The sequence below is a fragment of the Glycine max genome, chromosome 14, assembly GCF_000004515.6.
Source record: "Glycine max cultivar Williams 82 chromosome 14, Glycine_max_v4.0, whole genome shotgun sequence".
Classification (NCBI taxonomy): Eukaryota; Viridiplantae; Streptophyta; class Magnoliopsida; order Fabales; family Fabaceae; genus Glycine; species Glycine max.
This window is the reverse complement of record NC_038250.2, coordinates 6,493,890-6,510,331: the sequence shown is the minus strand read 5'-3', so window position 1 is coordinate 6,510,331 and position 16,442 is coordinate 6,493,890. Positions and strand designations below refer to the sequence as shown.

The 16,442-nt window shown below is 29.4% G+C and overlaps 2 protein-coding genes across 3 annotated transcripts; both read right to left on the bottom strand.

Annotated features, from left to right (window-relative positions):
- Positions 1-315: 315 nt before the first annotated feature.
- Positions 316-3,898, bottom strand: LOC100811697 (30S ribosomal protein S9). Of its 2 annotated transcripts, XR_005888180.1 has the most exons (3): positions 3,491-3,898; positions 500-1,010; positions 316-431 (listed from the first exon to the last, which is right to left on the bottom strand). XR_005888180.1 is itself a non-coding variant. In NM_001361131.1 (2 exons), exons 1-2 carry the CDS (start codon positions 3,824-3,826, stop codon positions 723-725), a joined length of 624 nt encoding a protein of 207 aa, NP_001348060.1. In that variant the 5' UTR covers positions 3,827-3,885; the 3' UTR covers positions 318-722. The 2 variants fall into 2 exon arrangements, 1 of the variants encoding a protein (NP_001348060.1); NM_001361131.1 differs by having other exon boundaries at positions 318-1,010; positions 3,491-3,885.
- A 1,954-nt stretch (positions 3,899-5,852) lies between these two features.
- LOC100811167 (protein DETOXIFICATION 33) lies at positions 5,853-14,327 on the bottom strand. The gene is made up of 9 exons (XM_003544385.5): positions 13,710-14,327; positions 12,414-12,609; positions 9,694-10,039; positions 9,510-9,596; positions 8,594-8,650; positions 7,366-7,604; positions 6,686-6,804; positions 6,415-6,501; positions 5,853-6,094 (listed from the first exon to the last, which is right to left on the bottom strand). Exons 1-9 carry the CDS (start codon positions 13,968-13,970, stop codon positions 6,035-6,037), a joined length of 1,452 nt encoding a protein of 483 aa, XP_003544433.1. The 5' UTR covers positions 13,971-14,327; the 3' UTR covers positions 5,853-6,034.
- Between the last annotated feature and the right edge of the window lie 2,115 nt (positions 14,328-16,442).

The following is a 16,442-nucleotide window of genomic DNA, read 5'->3' as shown; positions in this document are numbered from 1 at the left end:
TTAATATTCAATACTACTTAAAGAGTAGAACTATTCTTAAATAGAAAGGAATGGTATAGCCTCCCCTTTACGATGGATAGAGATAGAGTTGGCATAGATAACAGGAATACTGAAGCAGTTAGCATGGGAACCAAAATGCTGCGCATCCAATTTTTTCTTGGTGTTGTTCTTATATCCGTATTGTTCCCCTGCATAGCCCCACACAATAAAGGGTATTACGTGGGAATCTCAACATTGAGATCAAGTCATGTAAAAGAGTTGTTCTTGTAAGAGCATGATGTCTAAGTTTATGTCTATGTTTCACAGCCAATCAGATAGTAAGAAATTTCACGTGTCATTGTTTCAAACATTTCAATATGCCAAATGAAGGTACAAATAGGCACAAGAAATGAAGAGTAAAAGATCACATAATTTAGGTCTTGAAAAGAAACCTGCAATATAGTAAAACATGTGATTTTGGTTGGGGGTAAAAGGGAGAGACAAAGCAAATATTACATACCTACAATTCCCAATTCCATACAGATCAAGGAAACAAGAGATGGGAAAACAGAGAGCAGGATTCTGAATACATACGCCTTGGGATATTTTTCAATTTCTCTTTTACTTTTCCTAACTGGAAGCCTACAACTACAAATGAAAACAATCAATAGTTCCAAATGTAACCCATTTCCAGAGACACCAGGAGGAAAGAAAAGACAGACCATACATGTAACATCCCAACCTCAACGTTTGGAATATTGAGGGGCTTTACGAGCTTTCTTGAGACCAACTTTCTTCCTCTCAACCACTCTGGAATCTCTGGTAAGAAGTCCTTCCTGTCTCAAAGGTGCTCTATGATCTTCGCTCACCTTCAGCAAGGCACGAGCAATGCCAAGAGAGATTGCCTGAGCCTGACCAGACAGGCCACCACCCTCAGCTTTGACAAAAACATCATAATTACTTTCATATCCCAAAGTTATTAAGGGGACCTTAATGTATTGAAGCCACAATGGATTTCCTTGAAGATATTCCTGTACAACATTTAAATAAATCAGACAAAAGAAGATTAAATGGGGACAACACTTATCAACCACAAACACTCTCATATAAGAGAGAGAGAGAGAGAGAGAGAGAGAGAGAGAGAGAGAGAGAGAGCTATGGCGTAAAAATCCATTAAAAAATGAAAGCTCCTAAAAGACAAGTCATGCCTGTAAAGAGGTTGTACTCAGGTTACAAATAACTTGAACGTTATCTGATTCCAATTTAAGCATGTATTAGATCCTCAAAATGACAATGTGAGAAATTTCTTCGTATGATTATAAATAGTGAATAACAAAGACTTCATAATATGAAATACAAATTTCATTTAAAATAAAACAGTACAAGACACACACACACAATACTAATTATTTCATAAAGAAAATTGAAGAACTTATACAAAAATCAAATACCAGCCAGATGTTCAAATTAAACCAAGTTAGAGCCATCAAATCAAATGACACGCCTCAAGGGATGCTTGGTAGAGGTGAAGGAAAAGAAAGATGAGTGAAAATCATCCTATTTCCACATCAACACAACCACGCAAAGCCAAAGTTAATGTGAACAAGGAGACAGAGTTCAGTGAAAGAGAACCCATTCTAGCAAAAAAACAAGTTGTAGTCCCCACCCCCCACCTAACAACAGATCCCACAACGATCACGTAAAAGTCCATCCTTTTTTGTGTTCTTGTTTTTGGCAGTAGAAGTTTGTCATGATTAGTGAAGCAGAAGTTTGCACAGCACATGCAATTTGTGTTTCAGATTGAGAAGTCAAGGAACCAAGTTTACTTTGTTTTCTTCCTAAATAATCAGGAAGAAAATCTTGTTAATGGAAGATATGGGATCCATCAGCAGAATCTGAGCTCTGACTTGGGAGAAAGCATCATTAAGGCCCATGAGGAAGCACATGACACACTCCATGTGGATGTATTCAAAAAGTGCCACGCCTTCACAAGATACTCACCCAGCTCTTCCTAGATACCTTTCAAATTGTTACAATACTGATTCACATTAAGTGACCCTTGAAAGTAGTTAATCAACTCCTCCAACTGAAAACACAAGGTCCATTAGGCTGCTTAAAATGTGCTTCGGCTCCACTATGCTTGCAGTTGTATTAATTCCCTCAGAGACAAAATTGAGGAGCAAAAAGTAAAAATGATGCTTTAGTTACTCTGCCATCCAGAAGCAGCGAAGCACCAGAACCATAGGCTCTGTAGATTGGGCACTCCACAAATCCATATGCTTTCTTGATTGAGGCGATTTTCATGGCACGGAGCAATTTGCCATAATTGTCACTGGTTCAGACCTGGGTTATCCAAAGGGTGAAGAAAGAATAAATTGGAGGTGTCATCCATGGCCGAAAAGAAAGCCATTGATGAGCAATAACAGGTATGGCAGGAAGATAATTTCTATATTCTAACACCATATCACAGACTAGAGAGTTTAAGAATATCAGAAGATTCTGAATCAATTGAATTTCAGTGTTGCACTTCCATACATATATCAGCAGCTCTAACCCTCTAACTCATTAACTCAACACACTACTGATATAGCAACTAACAAAAATAACTAAGACCTTGTTTAGATAAACTTCTCCATAAGCACTTATAAGAAAACAAAATAGGTAAAATAAATTGAGTTTCTCCCGTAAATTAAAATCAACTTAATACACCTTAGTGTTTGGAGAACTTAGATGAGAGAACTTTTATAAAAGTTTAAGTACATTGGCTGATAAAAATACTAACAACTAACATTGGCTGATAAAAAAAAAGTTTAAGTACATAAGCCGATTTAGAACCTTTTTGGATAAATTTCTCCATACGCACTTACAAGATAAGATATTAAGAAGGAAAAATAGAATAAGTTTCTCCTATAAGTTAAAATTAACTTATGCACAAGTTAAAATCAGCTTTTGGAGAAGCTAATACGATAGAACTTCCATAAATTAGCTCATGCATAAGCTAATTTTAATTTATGAGATAAGCTTATTCCATTTTGCTTCTTAATTTCTTTTACTATAAGTACTTGCAGAGAAGTTTATTCCAAGTACACGTTTACTTATGACAGAATATCAATTCATTTTAACCTCTTTATTTGATAAGTTTGTGCAACCAGGACCTAACTTAATAAACTAAACAATTCAAATGTTTTTTTATGGAAGCAAGGTATCCCCACAGTGGGAAGCCATGACACTAACCTCGAGACATAGAAATCACCAAAGTAGGTTTTATCTCTCCCCTCCATACGCATGGTCAAGGAATCAAATTCCTATCAGCATGCTTAAGGAACCTAGTCATCTAGTTGGGTAAACAACTAAATTTAACTAAAACGTAATATACTTCGATGTCATTCTCATTCCGGCAAGTTGAAGAACACAGCTCAAATTTGGGAATAATAATAAAATCAACGAAAACCGAGAAAGTAGGGTGATAGTTTGAAACAAACACAGAAAGAAAGAAAGGGAGGGATGATACCTTAGCGTCGCGGTAATTGATTATGAATTTGCCGGTTCCTTCCTGAAGAACGACGCGAGCGATGGCGCTCTTACGGCGGCCGGTGCCAATGATTGTCTGCGCGGCGAATCCACCTGGGAGCCTCGACTTGACGTACTTCTTCAGGTCCTCAGTTTCCGGTTCGGCGAGTGCGGTGGCGGTGACGACGAGGGAGGAGGGGGTTTTGGGGAAGGGGGAGACGGAGAGAGAGAGGGATTCGGTTCTGGCGAAGGAGAGAGTGCAGGGTCTCTGGGAAATGTGGGAAGAGAAGGAGAGTGAAGAGAGGGAGGTTGTGAGCGCCGATAGAGAAACCGCCATTGTGTTCCTTCCACTGCCTTTGCAAAACAGAAGCTCGACGACACAAGGATGTAGCCAGAACAAGGGGATAACGATTTAAGACGTTTTATTTATTGGATTAATTAATGTTTTTAGTCTCAGAATTTGTCGTATCATAAATTTTTAATTGTGTTAAATTAATTTTTATTTTTTAACTACTTAAATATTTATTTTAAAATTATTAAAAAAATATCAATTTATTATATAAATACAAAAAAAAGTAATTTTTCAAAACTTAAGAATTTGAAAACAATATTTTTAAATTTCAGATATTAAAATAAATATATATCAAAGTCAAGAATTAAAATAATAATTAAATCTTATTTATTTAACCAAAGACTGAAAGAAAAAAAAAATAGAGAAAAATATTTATGGCACACAATATTTTAATTAACTCAAATACATGATTTTTTTTTTCTCTTTTCCTAATAATTACTTTATCTATCATATCAATATTTTTCTTAATGTCTCTCTAGTTGGCAATTAGTGTTGAATGTCAAAAAAAACAAAAATTCTGAAAACATACTTTACATAGAATTTGCTATTTTAAATTTTTTTAACTTAATTTGCCAAAAAAAAACTTTGACTAATCTCTTAAAATATTAAATTTTATTTAAAGGATTATCTTTCCTTTTAATTTTTTAGAATATACATAATAACTTTGAAAACCAAACCTTTATTACATGTTATAATATTATTTATCAATTATGTTACACTATAATAATTTATATTCAATTTATTTTATTGTTATAATATTTCATTCTTCTTCTTGCATTCAAGACATTTTTGAGTTTGTTTGGTTTTGTGATTTTGGAAGAGAATGAAAGTGAAAGGAATTCTTATATTTTATATGTATATTTGTAATAACGATTATTTTTATGAAACTCTTAAAAATGATTAAAATGAAAAATAAAGTTGTACCTAAATATGCACCAGGTATCTTATCTTTATTTTACATTGTGAAGAAAAATAGGTCTTACATTTTTAACTTTATTTGTTAACTTAAAATATAATTTTTTTTTCTTTTACTTTTACTAAATTTTGTTTTCATCATTTATCTTGTAAAAGTATATTTATTTCACGGATTGAAAATTTATTCCTTAAAATGTAATATTTTTATATTTATTATGAGTTTTTAAAATTTGTTCGTAAATATTCTTCATTCACAAGAAAGTGGTAATAACATGATTTACTTTACTTTTATTCCGATGATGATGGATGAAAAAGTTATATCCTCACGAGATTGAATCAATGTCTAAACTTAACAAAAAAGTATTTTTAATAAGGAAAAAAGGTTTACTTATGAAAAAAAAAATACTAAATTGCCTTTTAAAAAAATAACTTAGAAAATCATATGAAAAGAATATAAAACTATTTATTTTATTAAAAATGTGCTTTTCAAAAAAAAAAAACTTAAAGAAACAAGTCATATGAAAAGTTATTTTCTAACTCAATCAAAACTTTTACTCTAACTTTTTGTTTTTTTAATTCTTTTATATTTTAAAATATTCTTAAAAATATTAAAATCTAATCGAATATATTTTCAAATAGTTCCAATAATAACACTTATGGTTATAATATTATTGAGAATGTGATTCCTTATAATCCGATATCATTTTCTGAAACAAATGTTGTTTGAAAAAATTATTTTGGTTATTCATTATTTAATTTTAGATCAATATTATCCTTTTGTCTAACCTTCATCTTCTTTATCCCTACTCCCCCACCAACTTTATTTTTTTCCAATCTTTCCCATACACTAGAGAAAAAAAGAACCGAATAAAACATGAATCTATAGAAGAAGAAAAAATGAAAAACAAGGAGGCTTTTGCCACTGATTTATTATTGTTGTTTTTAACTTGAAGAGATTTTGGTACAATTGTTATTTAAAATTGTTGATTGATTTCTGATTTGATTTTTGGTGTGGAAAGGAGGCTTAGATATTTTGGATAGGCTTTGGAGAGACGACTTGAGAGCATGAAAGATTGAGATTTATAATTGAGATTCTTTTGTTTAAATAACTTAATTTAACACTTGTTTAATCAGTGCTCAATCATATGAATTATCTATGTAGAAATCATAACAAGCTGACCTATAATCTAAAATTCAAATACATGTTAAAAATTTTCAATCATTATTGATACAACTTAATAGAATCTCTGCCTAATTCTCAACTATGATAAAAAGTCATCATTGATCATATGCAATTGCTCCTCCCCACTTTTTCACGCGGCTCTCTGCTTCTTCAGCCTGTGAAATCCATCGGCAACAAATTAAATTTGAACTAAAAACAGGTTACTTATTTGTAAATTGTAAAAAAGAAAATTGGTAATTCCCATCACCCTAACTCTAAATTAAAATATGTTGAAATGCAAGTGTGACAAGACATCATATAAATAAATAAAATACTCATAAATATAAATATTAAGGTTTTGCTAATGTTCCATTCATATAAATCTAGTTAATGTTTGCTTCCCTCGGACCCACAACCGAAACATTTACTTTTGGATCTTCCTTAAAGCAGAATTAAATAAAATAGAAAGAAAACAATAAATGTGGAAAGTACCAACCTCTTTTTTCCAGTTGCGTATTGAAGTGACGATTATAAGGATTGTAGTCTGCAAAACTATGCCAGCAATCATCCCTGACCAAATACCCTGAATTACACAGGCATAAAGAGTAAGAATAAAAAGTACAATAATAAATTGCAAACTTATCGTCACTAACAAACAATTAAGTTTGATAATGCTATTGATTATGAATCCCTTCTAATATATTGTTGTACTTTATTTCAAATCTGTTGGTATATAATTTCAAGAGAAGGTAGTGATGGTACATCACCTCTGCTCCAAGACCAAGTGGAAATCCCAATATTATCCCTGCCGGTAATCCAATAACATAGTAGCACACAATGTTGATGCATGCTACTAGAGATTGCCAGCCAGCCCCAACAGCAACACCTAAAACCAGAGACCACAATGGCATAAAATAGAAAGAAAAAAAAAGAGAATTTAAATGTAATTCTTAACATATTTTTATTCTTGTTTTATAATTAAAATTGAAGTTTCAACTAATTAATCTATGTAATAAAAGTTTGTATTAAAGATCCACATAGGTTATTGAGACGAAATTCTAATTCTAGTCAGAAACAAGACAAACTTAATTGCAGTTCTATAAGTATGGTTAGTATTGTTCCTCAATCATAACTCAAGTTTTCTTTAGATAATCTACATTAACATTCAATGAAATTTTTTATTATGCAAATTAATTAGATGAAACGTCAATTCTAATATAAGAATAATATCAATAACATATACAAATCCACAATTTTCTTTTTTTCTTTCACCATCAAATCAATCTTATAACTTTTATATATACAATCACCTATAAAATTGCATGTAAGTTTTCTCCTTAAAAACAACACTAAGAGTGCTTAAAAAATTGCATTTAACTTATAAAAAACAATACAATCCTCGATTGGATAATGTACTTTGCTTGTGTTCATAGTTTGTGGAACTAACCTGATAGGACTGGTTGAAGGCTGTTTAGAAGCACTGTGACACCGAGCAAAGCAGCAAGCCTAGTTGTTTCATTGGCAACAGGAACGCTGGTGGTAAACAAGTAGGGAAAGTAATCCTTGGTTGATAGCACTCCGATCATGGCAACAACACCTATGAACACTGATGTGATGGAAACCACCCACACTGAAAACTTTGCAGCCTTGAAATCACCAGCCCCCAGCTCATTTGATACTCTCACACTGTCCATAAATTAACATAGTATTTGGTTTAATTACTCTTGAGTATATTTGAGATGAAGTTTTAAAAATATGTGTATTCTCATACCTTTTCATTCTATTTTAATTGAAATATTTTTTTTTAACTTATTTTGTTTTTATAGTTTCATAATTTTTATTTTTTTATCCTTATAGTTTGAAAATAATTTTTTAGTTATTATAGTTTATATTTTAATTCTTTTTTAGTCCCTATAATTTTAAAATTAATTCTTATAATTTGTATTTTAATTTTGTTTTACTCTCTATAGTTTGAAAGTGGTCTTTTTAATCCTTATTATTTATATTTTAATTTTATTTTAGTCCTTAACATCAAAATATGAGTAATATTATCAATTACAATTAACTAAAAAAATATTAACAAGTAATTTGTAACTAATTTATCGTAAGATAATTTGTAATAAAAAAATATTAATTTGTAATTAATTATTTTTATATTTTTTTTGTAGTAAGGATTGAAAGGTAATTAAAATACAAATTATATGAACTAAAAATATCACTTTCAAATTAAAAGGACTAAAAGAGAATAAAAATACAATCTATAAGGATTAAAAAGAACATTTTTAAATTACATAGACTAAAAGAGAATTAAAATGTAAACAATAAAAAATAAAAACATTATTTTCAAACTAGGAATTAAAAAAGTAAGAATTAGAAACCAAATGAATAATTTAATCCTTTTTTTTTTCTTCTCAATTTACTTTCTCATCTTTTTCTTTCCTTTAAACCGAAGGGCGTGTAAAAGTATCATTACTACTACTTGGAAATATTCCATTAGTCACCCCTATATAATGTCCCCACATGATTAGTGAGAAATTATGTCCCAATGTGATTCATGGAAAATCAATCCAAATTTCAAAATCAACTATTCATTAGCTTATAGGAACATAGGGGTTTTCTATATATGTAGTGACTAGAACTGTATTGTGAAAAGGAACAGACAGAAAGATGGTCACCTTATAGCAGCATTGAACCCAATTGCAATCATGGCATCCCAACCGTTTATGTTCATACTGCAAACATGGAAACAAGTATTAGTAATCGATTTTGATCTTAGATTTTGTTATGTTCACTCAATATAGTGGCACTTGGAATGATATGTTGGCATTGACTAAGCAAAGCATTGCAATTCACTAGCTCGGTTATGAAATTGCAACTTGCAAGCACAGCAAAACTGTAGATGAGTGACATGCCCATAAGCCCAAACTAGAAAGTGAATATCACCTTCTCATGGCCCACTAAATTAAAAGTTAGTCCTTGATTTAACAAAATTTAAAAAAAAAAACTGAAATTATAATGTTCCATTTAAATTCCTAATTTTAACCAGCATTTTGGCCCCTAATTTTTGTTTAAGTTGCTTAATTTAATCATCATTTTGATTATTAAAAAAGTCTCTGATATTAGACTTAATCGTTTGGTACATGTAACTTTAGACTAAGTGACATATAATAGTTTGAGACTTTTTTTAGTTTGGTTAATTTTGAAGACTACAGTAACAACAAATCACAATATCAAAAATTAAATTTATCATTTATTCTATATTTTTGCTATATGAAATTATTAAATTTATCATTTATTCTATATTTTTGCTATATGAAATTATGAATGTTTGTCATTTTCTTCATTTGTTTTAGTCCTTGTTTATTTTTTAATCTTTATATTGAATAAAAAAAACGATGCATTTTTAATCTCTGATCAAGGACTCAAAACACAACATTTTTGTAATCTTTGAAGACTAAAAACAAATAAAATTTAAATAGGAACTAACTAAAGGGTAAAAAAAACTTTTAGTCTATTATATTTTCAAGTTTCAACTTCTCCACACAAAGTGAATTTGGAGGGACTGAAGAGGGAGGGTAGAGAAATTTTTACCAGATAGATATGGCATCAACTGGTACTAGAGGATTTTTCAAACGCCCTGTTATCACCACCAGTATCATCAAATACCAAAACTCCAAGCTGCAAGAGTTCACATTTAACACCATATTTAATTTCAGCAAATATAAATATATATAATCAAGTCCAATGCAAAATGAAGTTAGCTAGAGAAAAATACCATAACATAACAGCTGAAGCCAGAGAAAGCTTTACAAAACCAAACAAGTCCGAAAATGCTAGCCATGTAAACCCATTCCAAGCTCCATCTGACTTAGTGATGAAAATGTACAACAATTGTGCAATCACAATGACCCACCATGATGTGTTGAGAGTAATTGCCGCTCCAATTAGGCCCCATCCAAGCTTAAATATAAGAAACCAACTAAAAAATGTGTGCAGCACCAAAACAACTACTGATATCCATAACATCACCAGCACTTTCCTCTGTGCCTGTAGGAACTTAACCATTGGAAAGTTTATAGCGTATGCAAACAACTGAGGTATCATCCACAGAGCAAATTTCCCTACAAAAATAAAGTACAAGTAAATAAATACAATGTGCTCATAATAATAATAATTATAATTATGATAAAAAGAAATTTTAATGTGTAAACATTTCAATAAATTATGGTGAATCTCTCCTCTAAACCACCAAAGTAAATCATTTAATGAGATGTAGTATTTATTAAATTTGTGGTTTTCAATAAATTTCAACTAATTGATATTAATAAGAAAAGAAAATGTGGCTAATATTTTTCTAACTTACCATATATGATTTTTATAATTATTTTTTGTTATCTACTTTTTTTTATTACATAGGATAATGTAAAACTCTTAAAAGTTCATTAAAAACTAAAATAATCACATTATCTATTGATGTATAAAAAAATCCACTTCATCTATTAATTAGAAGTAAATCATAGTAAGTACCTATAACTGTTTTCAGCCAATCACAAGGGAAATTAATTATTATTATTCTATCTTTAAAAAAATAATTAAGAAGAAAATAATTAAGGCTTATATTAAGGCTTACATTATGTTTGGATAACTTTTTTTATAATTAAGGCTTACATTATGTTTGGATAGACAAGGGCCGATGGATGGATGGAGGGAATTAAGTACTGACAACTCAGCAGAAATAATTAAGGCTTACATTATGTTTGGATAACTTTTTTTATAAGTATTTATGTAAGAAGAAAATAAGAAACTAAAATAAATTTCAACTTTTTAAAAATGAATTAAAGATAAATCATATATATGTCAGGTGCATTTATAATTTTTTAAGGAAAATAAAATATAATAGTAATTAATATTATTTATTTATTTTATCATTTCTGTTTTTACTACACTTATTTTATATTTAAAGTAATAAGTTGTTATTGTTATCAATAACTTACTCTATATTCTTGAAGGTGGTGAGAACACAACTCTCAATCATTGGTTCAAACCAAAGCGAGGTGAGTAAAATGCAACATCAACGCAACATTATTCAACCAAAACATCAAGGTTTTGGTGTAGGCATCTGTATTAGAGACGATCGAGACATATTCTTGATTGTAAAAACAGCTTTGGTTTAAAAAATTTCTTAGATAAATATAAAGATTGTCTAAAGTTTTTTCCAAACTCAGAAGAGAATTTTGTAAATTAAAGCGACAAACCAATCATGTTACTCATCATCTGCCAGGAGCATCATGGTTCATGCTAACAACCATGCTTTTATTTTTTTTATTTATCAAATTCCTTCATGTACTGTTTCTATCATTATGAATGAAATTAGCTAAGATTTCGATTTAATTAAAGAAAAAAGTAACTTACTCTATTTAAAAACCCCTTCATTGACAATAACTTACTCTCCCCAATATTTAAGTAGTTTTGAATTAAAATTATCCTACGCTATATGAAAAAGTCTCATTCTCATGTAGTAGGATTAGTACATACATGCATTTATCGTTCTACTTGTAATAACAAATTAATTTTTCTTGTATACGACGCACTGTTGAAATTTAGGGGGAAATAATTGCCAAGGCCCAAGAGGACTGTGGGCCACATAAAATGATGTATTGGGATTTGAATGCTGTACTCTCATGTGTATCCTGCACTTTCATTTTTATTTGAAAATGTTAAACTATTTTTTTTACTATTGCAATGTTTATTCTTAAAGTTATTTTTTATTATTATGGGATACGTATTTTAAAAATCAAAATTATTTTTTTATTGTTATGAAATATTTATTTTGGAAGTTATCTTTTTTACTGATGTGGAATGTTTATCTCGAAAGTTAATTTTTACTGTTATAAAACATTTATTCTGGAATGTTTATTTCATAAGAGAAAGTTATTTTTTATTGTTATATAACATTTATTTCGGAAGCTATTTTTTTTACTAGTACAGAACGTCAATTTCAAAAGTTATTTTTGCTGTTATGAAACACTTATTCTGAAAACTAATTTTTATTATTATGAAACCCCATTCCACATGATATAATATGAAAAGAGAAATTTAGGATTTTTAAAAAATTGGGAGATGCAAGATTCAAATCCTCAATATATTTGAGTTCAATTTTCATGAATAAAGAAAATTAAATAATTGTTATTTTCTCGATCCTATTATAATTATGATGTAAAAAAAAATTGTCTTAAAATAACTCTCATTTTAACTTTTTTAATATAATATTATATTTTCCACTCAGATTTCTTATATATTAATGATGAGTAATAAAATTTATAAATAAAATAATAATAATATAAGGTTAATTTTATAAAATTATCATTCTCATCTATTATTGTTTTGTCTGAGTAAAATAATTTAACACGTTTATTAATGTGGAAGGAGGGAGTAGTATTTTTGTCTCCTAAAGTAATAAGTTTAGAATGATATGAAGTGATGCATAGAACTGACCAGCAGCATCTGAGATCTCAGCCGTCTGTCCAAAGAGCCTCAAGATGGGAGGTGACCAAATATAAAGAGGTAACAAAATAAGGGCAGTGACGAACAAGATGACCCATGATCTCTGCATGTACACACCCAACATCGTGCTCTGTCCCGCACCATATGCTTGCCCACACAGAGTCTCCAAGGCACTCCCCATTCCCAACTGATCTCAACAAAAACATAATTAATTAATTACAAAATAAACCATCAATTTCACATCTTAATTAACTCATCCAAATGATTTTTTTTTTCATTTTACTGTATAAATATTGAAATAAAAAACAAACTCAGAATAGTTTTTATACTTATGAATAAAAAATAGTATTTTCTTAAACATTAGTAAGTCCGAAGATAATGTTAGTAAAAGAGAAATGTTATAGTTAAAATAACTCATACAATAAATTATATATACCATGAAAAGAAAAGGCAAAAGAGAAAAGAGAGAAAAATATTAGATGTAATAAATAAATGAAATATTATGTAAATTGTTGTATAAATAGCACTAAGTCTTAATAAATAAAAATAGCTAATTGTTATTAATATACAGGCAACGAAAAGTCGAAAACTAAAGAAATAAATATCAATACTCAACTGTGTTTTCCGGCAATTTTTTACTTTTCTTAATTTAAACCAATTTTATGAAGAAGAAAACTAAATAAGTAAATATCAATACTCAACTTTATTTTCTGACAAGTTTTAACTTTTCTAAATATATAATTAGACCAGTTTTACGAAGATATTTGGTACAAGTAAAATTCAGCATTGCTGATAATTAATACACACACATACATATATATATATATATATATATATATATATATATATATATATATATATATATATATATATCAATGCATGAACTTAACATCTATATGCTATGGACATGAATGAACACATAACTCAACAACACAACAACATCTAATCGATAGTTTAAGCTATTAAATAAAAAAGTGAATGATTTTATGTTGATTTCTCAAAAACCTCTGCCTCTTTTGCTAATAAATGTAGAGTAAATACTCTATGCATGGATAATATACAAAGTTTTTACAATATCATTCAATTACAAATGCATGATAAGTAACATACGGCTATTGAATTATACAATGACTATCTTAGTAGTCACGGCAACGATGATTTCTCATTGATTAACCCTTTATACCGACCATGCATAAAAATTAAACTGATGAATTGAATCAAAGCATCAAATTTCTTCATGACATGATTTCAAACACAATTGAGTTTAGGAAAACAAAGTTTGAGTACCATGACTCCAAAGGCGAGGCCAGCAACAACAGAATTTTCAACAGAAACTGCTGCAAGTTCAAGGTCACCAACTAGGCCAGCAAATGTTTGAGTGAGTGCACCAAGTGAGTACTGACATATAGAGGTGAGGATAGCAGGGCCTGCTATTTTCCATAGCTTCTTCGACTCAAACCCGAATTTCTTAACAACAGAGTTCAGTGTCTTCTTCTCCTCAACATAAGTAGTAGAGTTGTCAATGTTTTCTAGTAAGGGAGAATCCATTGGCTTGGTTAGTAGGTTACTTGGCACTGAATCGGACACCTACTTGTGCTACTGCTACTAATATCAATTTCAAATACCCTTTTTTAAGAAATGAGAATTTGAAGTGGTCTTTGAATATCAGACAAAGATTGATTTAGCTTATTATATACTACACTGTGTTGGAAATGAGAAATGGGGTATGAATATGGGAATGGTGAGTGAGAGTGAGGAAGAGGTCGAAGCACGAGTTGCAATTAATGTATGAAAGAAAGATGGTTGGTATGGTAGGTAAAGGACGTAGGTATAGAAAAATAGTTAACATATATACTCACTTTTTTTTTTTATTTCATTTCACATCTTTTTTTCCTTTTTCTTTCTTAAATTTTTTATTATATCATAATTTAATGATTATACACTTTTAATATAAAATGTCAACTAATAATATAATTTTTAAGAAAATTGTTGTAAAAAAAAAATATTATACATGTGATTTATAAAATGATTTTATATTATTGGTGTATAACTTATCTTCTCTTATATTTATTATAATTATCACTCAATTTGTTCATATACCAAAAAAATGGTAAAAGATTAGAGCAAATGCATAAAGTTCAATTATAAAAAAAAAATTATTGATGATATGCTTGATTTGATATACAATTATTTTAAATTGTAGCTTTATGCTGTACATTGAAATTTTGAAATAGATGGATCAGTGCGGTCACCTCAGGCCTTTGAGCGGAATTACAATGATTAACGTACTTTTCTTTTCTTCTATTTCTATTTCTATTTTTATTATATTATTTATCATATTTATTATTATTTTTTATCTTTATTTTCTTTACACTCAAATTCACCAACCAACGAATATCACCATTTTTTTTATGACTTGACCTGATTGAATAATAATGTCCGCAAAGCTGGTCAATATGGAAACCATTTATCTACCTGGGGGTTGCCACGGGATAAGGTGGTGGCTACGCACGTTTCATCTAAAGTTTGTTGGACTTGGATTCAATGCAATTTTTCTCAATAAATATCATTTGTACTATATTCATAATTGCAACTTTTATGAAACAATTTTTAAACCAAACACATTTTATGGAGAAAAAAATTGTTAAAAAAAGCATAAAAAAAACAATTTTTTTTATAAAGAAATTGGATGAAAATAACTTATTTTTAGCTTTAAATGAAATTACCTTTCCACACCCTCCCTCTCTCTCAATGTTATCCTTCTCTAGGAGTTTTACATTTACAGATCATCTCAGCAGTGCCTTTGTTTCCTCTTTAAAATTTTTCAATGTAATATTTTCTTTTTTTAACCTACCTTAGGTTAAAACAAATTACTTTTATAATCGGCCCAAAAAGTCATTAACATGGTACTAGGTACAATTATTAAGGTCTAATCCTCTATCTTGTCTTCTTCGTTGGGACCATGAGAAAAAGGAATCACACATCAAAACCAAAGTAGAAACGCCACGAAATACCTAATCCTCTGAATATCATGAACACCAGCTAATAATTTTCCATTCCACAATTAATCTGCAACTCCCAACATCAAATTAAAGGCTGGTCCCAACAAAAAGAAGAAGAAGAAAAATAAACAAAATAGAAGTCACGCCTATAATTAATGATCAAATATCATTTTTTGTCGTCTGCAATCAATTTAAAATATCAATTAATGCTACCACTGTAATGTAATTTAAATTATGATTACCATGTTTGCTAAATGTAACTTAGAGAATAACGTACAACTTTAAACAACACAATAAAAATATGATTAAACTTCAAGTCCGAGATGGTCAAGGGAAAAATTGTTAGGTAGGCTTATACCACCACTTGCATGTCTATAATTTCGACCAAGTAATACATATTTATGTTTTTCAATTTGTAATTAAAAAAGAATTAACAACAATGTGTCAAATGGAGATCGACTAAGATCAGGGGAACAAATCATTTGTCGTTAAGTTTATATATCAGGTAATATAATCATAATTTTTCCATCACAAATAATTAAAAAAAAAATTGTCATGGACCAAGAAGTCATTAATTCTAATGATAATACTCTTGGTTCTTGGATTCAAATTTTATAAATAAAAAAAACATGATTAAGGGAGAGAACTCACTAAACGTGGTTAATATGTAAGATTTTTTTATTAAAGATTAATAATTGAAAAAGACAATAAATACTTCACACTAATAACATAATTAATAAAAAAAAAATTATCCATACATGAATTAGCTATGCAATAACTCAAGGAAAGTGTATGTTGGCATGGAGCTATAATGGAGATATGACAAATATTATATTTTGACTTGTTTCCCTATGGGATCTCATTATCGTAGTTATTAGTTTCCATATATAGTTCTCTAGACATATTGTACAAATAATTAACCCCTTGTGCTCACTAATAAGTAGTAATACATGAGAAAAATTGGTTTGTTAATTTAAAATATAGGTTGATTGTGAAGGAACCCTCTCATTCTCGTAAA